Source organism: Schistosoma haematobium, chromosome 2 (assembly GCF_000699445.3).
Source record: "Schistosoma haematobium chromosome 2, whole genome shotgun sequence".
NCBI classification, from domain to species: Eukaryota; Metazoa; Platyhelminthes; class Trematoda; order Strigeidida; family Schistosomatidae; genus Schistosoma; species Schistosoma haematobium.
The window spans coordinates 33,916,119-33,935,066 of record NC_067197.1 but is presented as its reverse complement, the minus strand read 5'-3'; the positions used below and the strand labels follow the sequence as shown (position 1 = coordinate 33,935,066).

At 29.2% G+C, this 18,948-nt stretch overlaps 1 protein-coding gene across 1 annotated transcript; it reads left to right on the top strand.

Annotated features, from left to right (window-relative positions):
* Nucleotides 1–6,947: 6,947 nt before the first annotated feature.
* On the top strand, nt 6,948–17,359 carry ZFP62_1 (Zinc finger protein 62; the record flags this gene model as incomplete). Its single annotated transcript, XM_035734270.1, has 5 exons — nt 6,948–7,004; nt 7,993–8,443; nt 10,731–12,114; nt 14,056–14,321; nt 16,653–17,359. 5 exons carry the CDS (start codon nt 6,948–6,950, stop codon nt 17,357–17,359), a joined length of 2,865 nt encoding a protein of 954 aa, XP_035589010.1.
* Nucleotides 17,360–18,948: the final 1,589 nt, after the last annotated feature.

The following is an 18,948-nucleotide window of genomic DNA, read 5'->3' as shown; positions in this document are numbered from 1 at the left end:
ATAACCACCCTTTAACATACTGGATAGTATCTGTATGTGATCCCAAAATGCGTCCTTTTCAACCAAGCTTATTGTAATTCTAATTATACAACCTCTTTTTATAAACTTTGGGACCACTCACTATAATTAGTAGAACTCAACACATAAAATTATGTGGTTTGAACATAAGTTAGGTACTTTATTCATTTTGATGTAGATTATTATCAGTTCATCATAACTGTTCAGTCTAATTGATTTTATTTATAATGATTAAACATATGTGCTTTCACTAATGATTACTTCTCTGACATTTATATCTATTCCATAGGGAATCATGCATGGAAACTTGTTTGTAAATGGTTAAATAACACACACATGAACGATTAGAGAATTTCCTCTTAATAGACAAGAAGTAAACTGTTTTATATATCATTCAATAATTAGGGTATAAATTTCTCAAGAGATACAAATTTCAGCTAGGCTACAGATATATGTTGTTAAATAATCTCAAAAAATGTTTGGTAAAGTTTTTTGCATATACGCGACCCCGCAACCGGGGATTGAACCCAGAACTTTCGATCTAACACATGAACGTTCAACCTCCAGACTTCTGAGTTGAAACCTAGTTGTGCTTATGTGTAACTTTAATCTTAGGTCAATCTCTACAAACCTCTTTACGTGTAAATATTATGTGCTCGCTAGTGAATAATTTCGATGGGTAGTTCTGGAATTATAATACGAAGTTGTGGTTAGTGAATTTCACTCGAGTAGGTTGTGAGGTAATTACCTATCGAAGACAATGAAAGGTAGTCCAGTAATATCGTGAACAGACCAAAGTTAGATATATACACTATTCAATACCGCCTTGATGATCTAAACTCTAATTGTTTATGCGCGAGACCGGAGTTCTTGGATTTCACCCCTGGTGATGAGATCACATATGCCCACTGCTGAATAATATCATCTAAGGACAAAACAAAACGTGTCGGCGCTTCCTGATTTTTTTTACTCATGTCTAATTTGAGTCGGTTGGTGATATCAATAAGATTTTAAAAACTCGTAATTTTCCTGTTCTTAATAATTAGTCAAAACAAATGAATATAAAAGCAAATAACCGAGAAACGAGACGTAAACTTAAAAAACGATAAATAATTGTTCACTTTTTATTCCCCGGAGTTTTTGCAGTACTCTCCTGCAATCGTTTAACCAATGTACACATAAATGTTAAGTAAGTAGTTGAGAATTCGGTTTTTAATGCACACTTAATACTTTTATTTCAGTCAGTCAGCTACAACGTAGGACCAGACACATATGTGTATCGGTCTAAGTTGACATACCTCATTAGCACAACAAGATGAATACCAAATTCATAGAAATGGTTAATTTAGCGATGGTCATATATAAAAAAGATTACATATAAGGACATAGTACAGGAAGAAAGAACTTCATAGACAAGCATTAATTTGATGAGACGATTTAATAAGTTTAATTTCAAATGTAATTTCAAATCAACCATCTTATTATTATGACATCATAATAAATGACTTGGATAGATTTTTTGTGTATACACCTTTAAAATAGTTCACTATGGTGAGAATCGCTTCAAATCAGAAAATGTTCTCAACTACTAATTTCACTGTATAATCCTTCATATTTTCAATTTTCGAAATAAGACCTAAAAATTAAAAGTGTTCAGTGAATAAGTACATTTTTAACATCTTAAGACCCAATCCATTGGTTATTTACATTACGTTAGTTATTAACAATAATTATTCTTCGTAGGAAAGGAAATCCTTTAACCTTCAATTCTTACAATGAACTAAGCAATTTTTAATAACAGAAGGGGGTTTTGTAAATATTATTAGTAATTTTAATGGTTAAAATCATGAGTCAATTGAAGTTAGATCATCATAGCATAAATGTTACCTCTATCTTATCTGTTTACTATTCCTATACTTATGGGTTAATCAAAAATGTCATTTTATATTAAAACTAAAAATGACTTAATGATATCAAATTTAAAGGAAAAAAAAAGAAAAAAAACTTTTTTTTGGTATATTCAATTTCATTAAGAAATCACATTTGGTTTTCTACCTAAGAATATACCCCAGCATCAAAATTATCTTCATTATAAGTATCATAATTACGCTTACCATTACTATTATTTTTATTGTTATTCCCTATAGATAACTCTATGAAATATAATTCCATACGTAATCAGATATTTCTATGCTGTACTCAAATATATAACGAAAGTATATGTGTATGTAAAAGGGGAAAATATACACATATGATATCTTATATTTATCCATTACAGGAACATTATGGCAACTCAACACAGTTTGAAATGAAATTTTATATTAAAAATTTTCTACGTATCTATCTGTTTAAGTCTTGTCATAATCTTTTGTAATTAAATGTTGTCTGTCGTTTTTCTTTACTAATTATCTCTCTTAGTGTTCAACAACAAGTAACAGAAGATTTCTGTCTTCTTCTTCTTCTACTCCTTTACTTCGTCTTCTTCTTCGTAGTATTATTATTATTAAATGACAATTATAATCAAGTTACCAACGATTTTGTTCACTAATGAACTAACCATAGAAACTTATATAATAAATAAGTTAACCAATCCATTAATTAGTGATATATACATATTTACTATATGTCATTATCCATTATTAATATAGAATTGAGTTTATTTTATAATTTGCAGATAAAGAGAAATTAATCAATTACTTGTTATCTATCGTTTGGTTGGCAACATTTAATAGGTGATAATCCCATTAGACATATATTTATTTTAAATGAATAGATGTCACCCTTAAAATTATTGCTATTGTTACTATCTCTACTACTTACATACAAATTCTACTCTTCTACATAAATAGTAATGATTATGCTGTAATGAATGAAACAGAATCTTAAATAACAGTTGGAATGTGTTTACTTTAAGCGTAATTTGCGTAGATTCAAGTAGTTACATGTTTATGTCTACATACATACGAGAGTTCTGTATGTATGTACTTACAAGTTAATCACACAATATGTATCGCCTTGATTTTGAATAATAGTGAAAAGATTTCAATGTTTAAAGGGGGATTTATCATCAATTGGACAATGATTGAGAAAAGAGAATGAATCAATGAGAACACATTCAACAACTAGAGTCAAACAGACGGAGAGAAAGAAAGGATGAGATTGAGTAAATGAGTGAACAGTTATTAATGTGCATATGTGTATATGAAGCGAAATAATTAAAGTAACCACACATACACACACAAGTTTGTTGAAACAATATGAGAGGGAGAGAAACTAAGTCAAGGATTGAGTATGGTTTCTTCTACTAGTAAACAAATTCCATAAGTTAATTTCAATCTCTATTTTTAATACTAATACTACCACAACTCTTATTGTGCTTCTATGCATAAACAAATGCAGAAAGATATTGAGGGAACAATTATTGTGAGCGAAATGTGTAGATGAACAACAACAAATTTGGGAACATCTCCCCCTCCTCATAAAAAAAAGTAAACTCAGAGAAAGAAAACTGAGAACAGATTTTTCTCATTTGCAGATTCCAGCCATTTTTTAAAATTTACTTCCTACTCCCTTTGGTACAATGTTTATATACATATATATACATATAAACATATGTATGTATAGATTTTACAACTCCCTTTTAACTCTTTTTTTGTTAAAATAAGATCTCACACCATAAACCCATATTCATCTAATTGTCTTTCACAATTGTATTTATACTTTGTGACCACAATCGTAGTTAATAAAAGAAAGCATACGACAATAAGAGGATATTGAAGTTGGAAATTCAGTGGACGGATTATTTCAAATCTCATATTCTTTCTTTGACTGTTAACCATTACTATAAGGACTATAAAAAATTTCTATGATATAACATTCCTAGTAAGTAAAACTTTAAAAAAACCCATTCATTCGTTATTTTCGAGTTGTTTTTTTGTTAAAAATTATATTTTATATATAGATTATTGCAATGTTTACTGTGTTTTAGTGTTGTCTTATTCTCAATTGTTTAGTTTTAATCAATAATGAAGTGATGCACAGATAAAATAAAGAATTTGATAGTTACATTCATAAGTCAGCTAAAGCTAGACTACCATGGAAAATCTGAAAACACCAGACGAACATTTCGTCCCAGTACAGGACTCATCATCAGTGCTCACCCACGATCCTGCTCACGGGGTTCGAACTGAGGACCTATTGTGTATCAGCACTGTTGAGGAGTCTCATGATAAGACGAAACAGCTGTCCAATGCTTCCAGGTTTTCCATGATAGTTTAGCTTTAGTTAACTAATGAATTCAACTATTAAATTACTAAAATCTCCACAAAACCTCATTCTGATAATGAAGGATTGAGTTGAATAATTATGAAATAATTCTACATTAAAGGTAAACAATATTATCGTTGAAATTAGTATCATTAATAATGTTATGGATTGAAGTGTGACGTAATTTTTTGTAATTTCTTAACTCTTCTTATCTTGATAGTTTATTTGATATAATAAAGCATTTTTCTATGATATAACTTTCCTAACTTAAGTATTTTGTTTACTTTCTAAGCGTTTTATGATAGAATCTAAATTGTTCAACATCAAACAATAAACAGATAATATTCAACAGTATAATAAATATGTACAGGTTAATTGATGTTGGTTATCTTCCAGTTAGTTCATCTAGATAATAGATTGGTTTTCACAATGAATATGGGTAAATCCAATAGAAAACAGTTTTACACTATTGTATTTCAAGAGGTTTAACAGTAATATCACTGTAGAAGATATTTGACAAATATTTCTGTAGAGTATTTTAAATAAATTGAATCATAAAACTCGGTTTACAATACTCTGATTATTGAATTATTTTCTGTTTGATGATACTGAGAAATTGATACTATATATGAATTATAATTATTTTCTGACTGATATTTAGAATTAGTTGAACTAACTTCTTAGAACACTCTTACTTGATGGACTTTTAGATTCATGTATACACCATAACTATAGTTGTAATAAAACTAGGACAGCAGACGAATGATTGCTAGTCTGGTGGTCTGCTTAAATAACTGGACTACCTATTCCTACCATCTAGATATTACAACAAATCTTATTGTTTGTTTTAATACATTATTATGTCTATTAATGGCATAACATATTCAAGTACGTTCATGAAAAAAATTTACAACCTTTTGTCGTACAAATTACAAAAAAAGTACATTAATAGACATCGTGGTGGCTGGCAATATGGATTGAAAAGAATGAATATTATTCAGATGTCTATTTCTAAACTGTTAACATTTAATTGGAGATCATTCAATATTTATCATCAGGATCGATCAAGCAATAAGAAAATGGAACTTGTTGAAATACTGTGTGCTGAGAATTCTATATTGTATCAAAAATATAATATTGAATAAAGCCAATAATAATAATAGCAATCTTCAGAATGTTGATTCATTTATTCTACCAAATAAGATGAGAGATTTAACTATTTACTAGGTTCAACTTGGGTTATTACAATGTGTTTCATACAATGAATCATATAATTTCATTTACTTCGGAATGATATTTATAATTTTCAATTATCTTATACTACTTATTATTTACTTAAGAATGAAATAACAAATAGCTGTATGTACTCATTACACTATGTATCTCTAATACTGAACGTATTCTTTACCTTTCAATATTACAAATCTATAATATAGTCAATTAATAATACTAGTATGGGTTTGGAAACATCTGTCACAATAACTATATCTCAAATAAATAAAATCATTTCATTACAATCCAATGGAATGCTTCTCATAAGTTATGGTTTTGAGATGGTGGAGATAACGATGATAACGTCTCTGACTGTGAAGCTGGGTGACACTGGATCGAATCCGTCAGAGAGCATCAGTCCCCTCAATATTACACGTACACCTAACTGACGAATGTCAAATAGCACGAAACCTAGGTCAAGGGTTTTCTGTCGACTACTTCCAACCGCCATCCTATCTCAATAGTTTAACTGGAAACCATAAAATTAATTGGTTTCACTTTTAAATCACAAAATTTGAATTGTTTATGCTTTGTAGTCATTTATATGTTTTGAGTAATTTCTGTCATCAAATTTCGATGTTTCACATTTAAAATGTAAATTTTCTTACCTAGAGCTAAAAACATAGTAAGACTTTAGGTTTAGTTAGTGATTGTAACCTGGTGTTGTTTGTAATTTACTTTTATTATAGACGATTTTGAGGATTTATATTATATTGAGCATTGGACAACTTGACTTTTTAAACTTAGTATCAGACGGGATTTTGTGGATATTATAGTAACTTTAATAGTTGAGATCATAAGTCAATTGAAACTAGACCACCATGGAAAACCTGGAAGCACTGGATGGCTGTTTCATCCTATTGTGGGACTCCTCAGCAATGCGCATCCACGATCCCACCTCACGAAATTCGAAGCTTAGTTGAAAGTTTAAATTCACTTCATTTAAACTATTATAATAAGTCAGTTATAACACTAGCAATCGATAATTGGACAATTAAACTCATAACTGAATTAAGTTAACTATGAAACTTTGTCTAATATTCACAAATAACTAATCCTTAGGACATCTCCTTTGAACTTTAATAGAATATGGATTGTTAGATTCTCTTAGGAATTAACTCTTGTTTATTGTCATCAACTTTGTTTATCCTTACAGGTAAGATAACATAAAACCTAGTTGTGTTGAAATTTAAAATTCTATTTTGAGTTTATTAGGGTTAATATAATTACGATCAACAGATAATAACAGGTAAATAACATGACAATGATGTTTTTAACACTTAAAGGGTATTGATATTTTGTTTTTAAGAAGTAAATCAAACTAGTTTGTTTATTTTACATAATATCTATTTTAATAGTTGAATTTATGAGTCGACTAAAGCTTGAGCATTATGGGAAACCTAGAAGCATTTGACGGTTGTTTCGTCCTAGTATGGGACTCCTCAGTGGTCTAGCTTTGATAGACTAATGAATTCAATTATTAAGTTAAAACAATCCAAATGAAATGAAAAAAAGAGAATCAAATTGAAGTTGAAAGTTTAATTGGAAATTAAATTTTGATAGTACAAAAAAGAATTAATCCTAATACGGTCTTTGAATTGAATCGTTAAGTAATTAAATATTCAATATCAATGAAATCATTTTATAGTTACTATCTAGTTGTCGAGCATTTTTTTTAAAAAACGATGTGAAAAAAATTTCAAAACAAAAGTAAAGTCTGGTATGTTATTCAAGTGGAAGATCTATAGAGACTAGTTCTAGTTTAAAGTAGTCTTCTATGAGAATTCATATTTTTTTTGAGAAACATTGTATACAAGTATTTTCAATAATGTATGAAGTAGAGCATTGGTTCATTGGTTAGAATGTTCAAACTTTATCCATTAAGTTGCATGTTCGAGTCCTACTCTTATTGTTTGGTTTTAAGTAACCGTATAGTATCATTAACCCTCATACTTAGAGTGTAGCTTGAACCTGTACCCGGAAAACGTGTCAATCTATAAAAAAACATTCGGATAAATATGAAGGTTGTTAGTGTGTTTGAATATATCACCACTCGGCTGTTATCATTCTTACCAATGATTATTATAATACGTGATAATTAGATTTTTAAAACATTCAATAATCAAATTATAGATCTTCGATATCACGAGACTAATAAATATTTCAAAATAACCGTCATCATTTTACTGATATGAAATTATGTAACGATGAATAAAGGTTAATCTTGTATGAACAATCATTAAAAACTAGGTTACACTAATCAACTATTTCTTCTTTATATGGAACTCTTCAACATTACACATTCATGACTTTATTGGGGGGGGTGATTGAGTATGGAACTTTTAGTTCTATTAACTTCATCAATAAAATTGTGTTTGTTTTGTTTTGGACAAAAAATAATGTTTTCATTCATTGTAATTATTTTTTTTCTCCTAGAAATTGAATTCAAATCATTTAATGGCGTATAATAATTCGATGACAACCTGGCCAGAATTATCACATCAATTTGATATTGAAACAATGAAACAATATGATAGTTACAATACAATTAATAATAGTGATAATAATAATAGTAATTGTAATAGTAATAATAAATCAGATCCTTATTCATTGTTTCCATCCAATTCTTTTAGACCAAATAAAAACTCTCATGAAAACAATAATATTGAGAATAAACTGGAACAGTATACAAAATATGATGTATTAACACCGGATAAATTATTATTGAAAAGTGATCATTATAGAAACAATCATTTTAAACATCTTTCAATGAATCAATCTGTATCGAATTTGACTATTCCTAAATTTATTAATTATGATAAACTGATTAATGATAAACAGATAGATGATGAACAAAGACTATCGTCTGGCTCAAATGATATAAATGGTAAGTTTATTTATTATTTTTTTTAAAGAAGATATACTTGTTTATTGAATTTACTGTATATATGAATGAATTAATTAATTATCAGTTTAACTTTAATCAATCCATGAAATTGTGCGATCATATTCCATCATTTTCGGTGGGTAACTGTTTCAAATCTGACACGGATTAGCTCTACTAATCATGGTTTTGCATTAGAAATCCAAGAATTACCTCTCGAAGCTAGTCATTAATGAGCACAAGATGATTGTTCAGTATCTAGGATTGATTCAAGTTAGACATTATTTACCGTTGCTTGCCGGTCCGATGGTCTACAGGTTAAGCGTTTGTGCGTGATACCGAAGGTCCTGGATTTGAATTCTGTATATGAGATCGTGAATTCGCACTGTTGAGGAGTTTCATACTAGGACGGGCTGACCGTTTAGTGATTCCAGGTTTTCAATGGTAGTCTAACATCAATCGATTCACAATGTCAATCAATAATACATTACTTTCATTTTAAATGTCTATTAAAGATACGAACAAATCTTATAAAAAGGTTAAGGCTTTTTTTAAAAAGACATATGAAATTATTGTCATTATCACTGTGACAATTTATTCTTATAAGAAGAACTCGAATTAAGGCTTATACATGAAATGAATTAATGAGAAAAGCCTAATATGATAATTTGAATGAAATTCAAATTATATAGAAACGATTTTACGTAAGCTTACGAATAAAAAAATACTCTATGAATGATTAAAATAAATAAAGACTTTGGTTTATTTAGTCTGTAACTGAAGCGGTAGAATTTATAACGTAGGTTTTATCTTGTTTAAGACTCTTTAGCTGAATGTACCAGTATTTCAACATTGATATTTATATTGAGACCTGAATCCAAGACATTTTTTTCAAATTTTAAACGTCAATGCGTTATCCAGTGAACTACTAAGTCAAAATGGCCACTAACATGATAAACTAGTATGAAGTTGTTAGTGTTTATAGCTTCTTCAGTGTCCATATTCAGCATTGTTTTTTCATCAGTTGTATTTTGCTTATTAAATTAGTTCGTTTGCAGAGATTAGTTTGATTTGAAGATAGTTTTTCTAATAGTTTGACATTAATTGAAGAATCATTGAAAAACAAGGATCATTTAATGTTTCATTTTTGTTTAAAATCTCACAGTAATGCATATTTCCCATAACATACGATATCAATAATTTTCCAAATAATATGAGTTCATGACAAAAAATCACTGTTGTCCTCTTGACTTGGTTAATTCTATAAATTATTACTTCCCTTATCAAAATTCAAAAACTAGTCTAAAATCTAATTACATAGTTTTTATTTCATAATTTAACTCTTAATAATAAATATTTCAAAACTGATGAAGTAGTGAAACTTCATCAGTTGAGATGGCTGGGACACGTGTTACGTATGCCCAACCACTGACTGCCTCGACGTGCGATGTTCAATGGTGTAGGAGTAGGTTGGAAGAAAGCTCTGGGAGGCCAGACCAAAACATGGCACAAGTCCATGAAGTCACTGACAAGTTAACTGAACTATGTTAGTAGGTGTAGACTACCTGGTTGGGATCCGCGAGATGATAGCAATCGATGGTTTGAGACCTTGAATGATGTGACTCAAAGTCGATTGCAATGGTAAAGGTGCATCTACTCTTTGTGTTCTCCCAGATTTTAATCTTCTGAATTCTTCATGTCCCTTTTTTTTCTCATTCGAAATTTATTTCACTAGATTATACTCTTTGAATAACATCTCCAAACCCTAATCTTTCTGATTACTGCCTATATTTTTACTACATCTACCACTACGGGATTTGAATCAACGATTGTTTCTCTGTGCTAATATGGTGTGGCAACTCGAACTGATGTACGTACGTGCGAAGTTCTACGTTGTTACCGACTGACTGATTTCAAAATTATGTAAACCACCTTGGTAACTATATTACATTATCAGAAGGAGGTTTTGTGAAAACTTTAGTAATTTAATGGATGAATTCATAAGTCAATTAAAGCTAGATCACCATGGTTTAGAGGTTAAGCTTTCGCTTGCGAGAACAAGAATGGGATCGTGACTGCGCACTACTTAGAAGTCCCATACTAGGATAAAACAGCTACCCAGTGCTTCCAAGTTTTCTATAATGGTCTAGCTTTAATTGACTCATGAATTCAATCATTACATTAGTTACTGACTGACTGATTACATTAGTCTACAATGGGTCAACGAATTATATCGTCAAAATGATTATTCTATTCAATTTACCTTATTTTTTCAAATTTTTCATTTTAGCACCAAAAGATTTACGAATACGTAAACAATCACGTTCAAATTCAAATCCTATGCGTTACAATAAACATAAATTAAAACAATCTTATCTTAAAAAAGAAAATAATAAAAATACTACTGGATTTTCAAATAATGTAATAACAATTCATAATACTAATATGAATAGTCATTGTAAGATTCCTTCTGATATTCATTTAAGAAACAACTTTGATAGTAAAAACATGGATCCATCATCTAATAATAATAATAATAATAATGGTAATCATTTATTTAATCCATCATATAATCCACTATTATCAAATTCTTATATTAAACAACAACCATATCCTATATTTCCACTTAACAATAATACTACTGAAATAGATAATCTAATCAATTTACCAAATTCACAAAATAATCATTTTAATCAAATTCTTTCACAAGCACAATTATCATCATCATCGTTATCACAATTTCATCAATATTGGTTGCAAATGATCAATACACCAACATTATCATCTGTAGCCACAACAACAACAACAACAACTGCAACAACAACAACATCTTCATTCACTGTAACTACACAAGATATAACACCACCACAAACTTTAATGACATCAAAAATGTTACCATATAATTTTATTCCAAATGAATTACAAACTTTAAGTTCATTATTTTATCAAACTATTAAACAATTACAAATGAATCATAATTTACCTGTAAATATTTCTTTATTTAATCAAAATCATTTTAATCAGATATATACAACAATAATCAATGAGAATATATCATTAATCAATCAAAAACAATTAGATAATCATCATAATGATGATAAACAATTAAATAATTTCATATTATTACATAATCAAAATCATACTACTACTAATACTACTATTGCCACCACTACTAATACTACTGTTAATAGTAATAATACTCATAAACTAAATAGAAATCATGATAATAATAGATCTGATCCACAAATAATCATAAATCAATCAAAATTAAAAAATAAATCAATAAAATTTAATAAATTATCGCAATCAATAAAAAATAATTTAAATTCACAAATTATTGATCAACATCATCATCATCATAATAATAATAATAAGAGAAAGAAATATTCTAACGAAGATAAGGAGATGAATAATCTTGATAATAATGAAATAATGAATGGAAATAATCAATTAGAAGTTGATGAAACTGACTGTTATAACGATGAAGATGGTGATGATGGTGGTGATGATGATGACGATGATGATGATGATGATGATGATATTGTTGTTGATGATGAAGAAATTATATTAGATCCTAAACAAAATCCTGAAAATATTCCAATGAATATATTTAAGTGTAATTTATGTAATAAGTATTTTGTTACTGCACATGGTTTAGAAGTACATGTTAGAAGGTTAGTTGTTGATAAGATTTTTATAAAATTGATGTTAGATCTTTTCTTAGCATATTTAGATTATTTTTTAAAAATCTATCTGACTTCATAGATTTAATGAAACACCTTTAAAATGATTATCAAATCATCCAAACTAATAACTAAAGGACTAGAAAAACACAATCAACTGTAAATATCTGAGTCTTACGGAATGTCAGTTACTCCCTGACTAATTCATTGGTAATATCTTAAAACGTGAAGCTGGATGATGTGGATTCGAATTTGGCAGTTATTATTAGCTCATTGACTATAACAAATATACCTTACGGTCCAGTACCAACTAGTATAAAAAATGACCCAATAGAATTCCTTGAAGACTAATTCTAACTAGCTAAGCTTTATGAAACAGTTCAATTAATTATCAAGTATAGGGTTTATATACTTAGATTTAAGTTAAAAGTTTCTTATAAGCCAGTGTAAATAATAATATCCGATTGTATAAACTGAAGTAGGTTTGTAATGTCGGTTCCTATGTTAAGCTCACATAACTGACTTTTAACTTCTGGACAGGCCAATTGATCCATCCCTCTTGAGTCACGTTTTGACTTTGTTAATTATTCACATATCCATCTTGACTGATTTTATATGAGCATGTGTGTGAACATCTTATCCTACTCATCACATGTCTGTAGCCTATTTTTGTGTGACGATCAACGCTTGATTAAATCGAGTTGGTTCACATGCCTTGTCCACCACGCGTCATCTTGCTTTGCTCTCTTCTATTCGCTTCATTCCACTGATTGTTTGTTCAAATCAATCATTGTAAAAAATATATGCATTCAAAAATTCATTCTCATATTTGACTTATTTTAATTCCGTTATTCACTAACGTGAGTTAAGTCGATAGTTTTATACGAGGATAGCCAGGATGTATATTTTGACAACAATCATTCATACGATCTAATTATAGTCAGATATAGAGTCATTAGGTTTTACTAACAAGTAGTGATATTTGATCAATAATCAATATGCCTAAACTAGTCCATTAGGCATCTAGAATCTCTGTATTCGTAGGAAATGAATAATTCTTCAGTTGCAATTTTTAATTTTCCTGGTGTTTATAATCCATAGATTTAATTAAAGATTTTGTACATGTTCATAGCTTCATAGAATATGCACTAAGCAGAATTGTATTATTCAAAAACCTAAAAAAAATTATGTCGTATTGGAAAACACATTGCTAGAATGATATATTTAACATTTGGTATTCAGTGACTGCATTACTCAAAACATTAACAAAAATTTTATTAGTTGAGATCATGAGTCAATTGAAGCTAGACCACCATAAAAAACCTGTAAGCATTGGACGGCCATTTCGTCCTACTATGGGACTCCTCAGCAGTGCGCATCCACAATCCCACCTCCTGAGATTCAATGTGCTGCTCAATCTCGTGGATTAGTTGAAGTTAGATATTAACACTGTTGGATCCCGGCTCAGTGGTCTAATGGTTAGGCGCTCACGCGCGAGACTGATAGGTCCTGGGTTAAAATCTCGAGAAGAGGGATCATAGATGCGCACTGCTGAGGAGTCCCACAGTAAGACGAAGCAAATATTCAGCGCTCTATGATTTACAATAGTACTTCAATAGAAATCAATCTGTGATCAGTCTGCAACCAACAAACCTTTTAGATTATTCGGAGGGGAAAATGTCAAAAAAGCAGAAAATTAATTCATACAGTTCAAGTAAATGTGTCAAATTCGTTTTTTAGAATTATACTTAATTTAACCAAACTTCAGTTTCTTCAAACATCAGACTACTTCAATGAAAGTCATAAGTAAGAAATTTAACATAAATGATACGTTTTTTTTATTTTTCTATTTCATGTACTGACTTAACACAATGATTATTTATTCTTGCAAGTATCATTTACTGATTTTCTTACTTTCATTTGATCAAACAGAGCACATAATAATGGTAAACGTCCATTTGAATGTCAATTATGTCAGAAAACATTTGGTCATGCTACAAGTTTATATCAACATGAAAGTGTACATTGTCAAGATAGACAATTTCAATGTCCTCAATGTGGTAAAACATTTAAACGTTCATCTACATTGAGTACACATTTATTAATACATAGTGATACACGTCCTTATCCATGCCAGTATTGTGGTAAACGTTTTCATCAAAAATCTGATATGAAAAAGCATACTTATACACATACTGGTAAGTAAATAATATTTTGACACTGTGTACTTGCAAAATACCCTTCATATATACATATATATATATATATATATATTGTTATCAACTACTTGAAACTAGATTCATTTTTTATTTGGTCATGAGCTAACTGTTAAGGACTATTGAGTCCCATAGGTTTCTTTCTAATTCTTATTAGAATTTTTTAAATAATGTTGAAAAATGACCGAATAGTACCATTTATGTTCCAGTGTATCTAATGAAAGATTATTTGACCTGTAAGAAGTTGCTAAACCTGAATCTTTATATTACTATTATCATATCAAACAGTAGATATATCAGTATTCTCCAAAGTAACTTGGCAGGCAGATGTACTCATCAGAGGTAGTTTAGTAATTAAAATACTCATCGTCAGTCATACATTCGACTTACCCTGTATCTATTTCTGTTTCGAGCAACTGGGTATTACTGGTATTACTGGCTCTGAGACAAACAATATTACAGCAAGTTGAATTTATAAGCAGGGAATTGATACATGAGTTATGTTATCAATGAAATATTACTAGCACATAGAAATACTGTAAGAAATGAGTTAGTTTAATGTGACTTGAACTTATTTTTTCTTTTTCTAACTTGTCTGTTTTGAAATATTCGTTTTCTCAATCTTCACTCTTAGAATAATTAAGACGTTAATACAAATTAACTAATCAGTTGAATAACTGGTTCTCAATAATTATAACTATAAATCACTTTATCGTTAGCGGTCGCTTACTAATAATTCGTAGGAACTTGTTGGTTTATGTAGAAGTTATATCGATTTCTATAAGCAAACTACAACATAAGATCAGCTGTTTTTGTTATCATGAATTATAACTTGTAACGCATTCTGATTACCAAACAATCAGTTCATAGGATTCAGTTTACTTAAATAAGAAAAGAATAATTAAAAAGATGTTTGGATTTGAAATAATGATAACTAATTACTATTGATTTGAGAATTATGTATGTGAACTGCTTAAAAGCTCCAATCATATCAAAAACACAATGAATATTGTTCTCAATCAATTCTCTTCAGGTTCTATAATCGTATATCAAAATTAATGATCCAGAAAGTAGCTAATTATATCACTCTTACTGCAATATATGGAATCAGTGATGTACAATGAATTACCTTCATGTTAAATTTCATTTGAACTAATTCTAATCGAAAAGTGACTGGAAAAGATGTCCATATTAAATTATGTTCATTAAAATGATAAATGCTTTTAAAAGTATTTTCAGGTTTAATAATAAGAAATCCTTCCACATTATGAATTACGAGCTGATATTAGTTAGACAATCATTGCAAACTTGAAACCACTGGATGGTTGTTTCGTCCCAGAGTGGGTCTCTTCAGCGGTGCGCATCTACGACCCCTAAACATGAATCGTACCCAACACCAGTCTCTCCTGCGAATATTTAATCCACACACCACTGGACTATCGTCCAATAGTGTTATTATCTAGCTTCAACCAGTTCATGATATTGAGCGATCATTCATCCTTTTCATGTAGTGCATAACTGTCACACACCCGACACAGATGGGATTCCATTACTCATCGAAATTCCGAGAGACATCTCGAATATAGTCATTAATGAGCACATCATCATTATTAGTACAGAAGAGTTGTGGAGGTTGTAATACTTTCACAGCTTAAATCACGCAATCGTCTTAGCTAATAAGTCCTGTAATCAAACGAGATGGCCGTCCAGTGCTTCCAAACTTCCGATGTTGGTCTAGCTAAGATCAGTCCATGATTTCAACTACTAAAATTTCACTATCTTCACAAATCTCCTATTCCAACAAATTCTTAGTTAAAAGTTTATTCATCAAAAACGAAAATTTAACAATGTTAAAAATATACTGATGATCGGTCCTTAAAATAAATAGAAAAACCCTAAGTTGAAGTGAACACTTCATTTAAACAACAAAATTTTTATCTGCTGACTATAAATTTGGTCAATTTATAATAGTAACTGTCTTACAGTTCACTTAGAACATATTCAAATTTATATGAAAAGATAGTCTAAAGTCTCTTATGGTTTCATAGTTGAATTCATGAGTTAACTGAAGCTAGATCACCATAAAAAACCTGAAAGCACTGAATGGCCGTTTCGTCCTAGCATCGGACTCCTCCGCAATACGCATCCACGATCCCGCCCCCCACAAGATTTGTTCGTTTATTTTTTTGTCTAACAGAATGTTACTATTACGTTTCCCAATAATAATGGAACTGATTAATCTATTCAAAACTGATTTCTAACATCAATTTATTTAGATATTTAATTTTCTTGTATTTCTTTTTAAAAATTTAGGTGAAAAACCCTATATTTGTTTACAATGCGGTAAAGCATTTAGTCAATCATCCAATTTAATTACACATTCACGTAAACATACTGGTTTTAAACCATTCTCTTGTTTTCATTGTTTACGTGCATTTCAACGTAAAGTTGATTTAAGACGTCATATTGAAACACAACATGGTACAATAGATTTATGTAAAAAAAATTATACATTAGAAAATAGACAAACTTCTCATATATCTATTCATCACATTCAAGAAAATCAGAAAAAATCACATAATTTACATTATGATAATAAAATTACATTAAATTCATCATCATCAACATCATCATCATCATCATCGTCTATTTCACCTTTACCAAATATACTTTCTAGTCCTACATCAATTCATTTACAAAATTATTCAAATTCATCTGATCTAATTGATTCATTTCATCATTTAAATGGTTTAAATTTATCTAAAACAATCAACACTAACAACACTAATAACAATAATAATAATCATAATCATAACAATAGTAGCATTGACAATAATAATAATAATAATAATAATAATAATAATGGTACTGACAATAGTAATAATGATAATAATAATAATGACTGTGATACAATAAATTCTAAAAATTATTCTTCATCTAGCCCAAACAATATACATGGTAATAATGATGAAAAATTATTACCTTATTCAGTAGAGAATTTACTTAGTTCACTAACATAGTTTAATTTGAAATAGAGAAAATTCAATAGTAATAATAAATAATAATTATATCATAGTGATATAATGAAAAATTTGTCAGTTTATTTTCCCTCCCTCCCTCCCTCGTCTCTTTCTCTTTTATTAAAGAAACAAACAAATAGATCTACATATTTAACCATCATTATCATTATGTTGTATACATGAAATGTTGTTTAGTTTTGTTTTTTTTTAATTTTGTAACTCCCAATTTTTTTGTTTCCATTTCATTCAACTAGTTCGGTTTCTATTTTACTTCTTTTTGTTTTGTTTTGTTTTGATTTTATGAAAGTTGTAAAGAATGGATGATTAAAACTTTATACAAATATAAACACTTCCAAATCAACATATACATATATATACCTATTTAATGAGTTTCTTTTATTGTTGTCTAATTTAGAATAAAAGAGAGAAAGAAAGAAAGAATACTAACTTTATAGGTTAAATTGTACAGTCATTTTCATTAAATTTATTGTCAATAATCCAAATATTTGTTGTTGTTTTGTTTTCTTAATGTATGGCTTAATTCGACTGCAAGTAAAGTCAAAAAATATTGTCCATTTTTTGATTTTAATAATATCGTATTTAATGAAAGACCTAAAAATCTCGTATTCAGTCTGATACAGTTCGTCTGACTTAGGAGATACTATGTTATTTATGTTGTATGATGCGACTGTAACACTTTAAATCTTATTGGAAACACTAGTTTTATAAACTTTACAGATGTTGCTTGTCGATTAGTGTGAACTATCATCAGGCCTAGATCAAATGTTTACAGAGAATCTTTCTTAACTATTTAAACTGAAGATAAAGCGCATAGCTTTATTTAGATTAATGATTATAAATAATAAACTAGAATTCAACCAACGTTGAGCATTAGATAACATGATTGTGATTATTATTATTAGGCAATAAATTGATTAATGATTATTATTAGAAAATCACACTGCGATATTTTCTAAGACAGTTTATACAATCATAATAGATTGTAATGTTTTGGACCATCCCTTTACTGATATTTTCATTGAATTTCTATCATTCTTGTTTGGAATTTGATCAAAATTCAGTTAGAATATCAACAACTCAATAAGTCAAATCATTATTGATTAAACTAAAGTTCATACTCCTTGCAATTGACTAAGTGACTATCCGAACTTAGTAGATAAATAGATAACACATTATTGTTTGGAGTGAAAGGTACTGAGTTGGAATAGCGGAATGAATATTTACTCTGGAACTCAGATGGATCTAACGGACGAGTCCCAAATAGAATGAAACGAGTGTCTTAGATTTCACTCGTAACCATGACAACTACTTAAACTTATTTTTATAATAATAAAATTTCAAATAACTGAGCATGTCATGAAGAAACTAGTCTTTCTTTAGCTAAATGTTCATGAAAACGGTGATGGTTTTCAGGAGCTAATGCCATACACTTAAATCACTATGCTAACATAAAGATGAAATAAATAGGTAATCAGGACTTTTAAGCATTAAGTTAGAATAACATCCCTTCGAAACATTAATCAGCACTTATTACTTCTGTAGTTTTCTACCAAATGAACAAAAGAAGG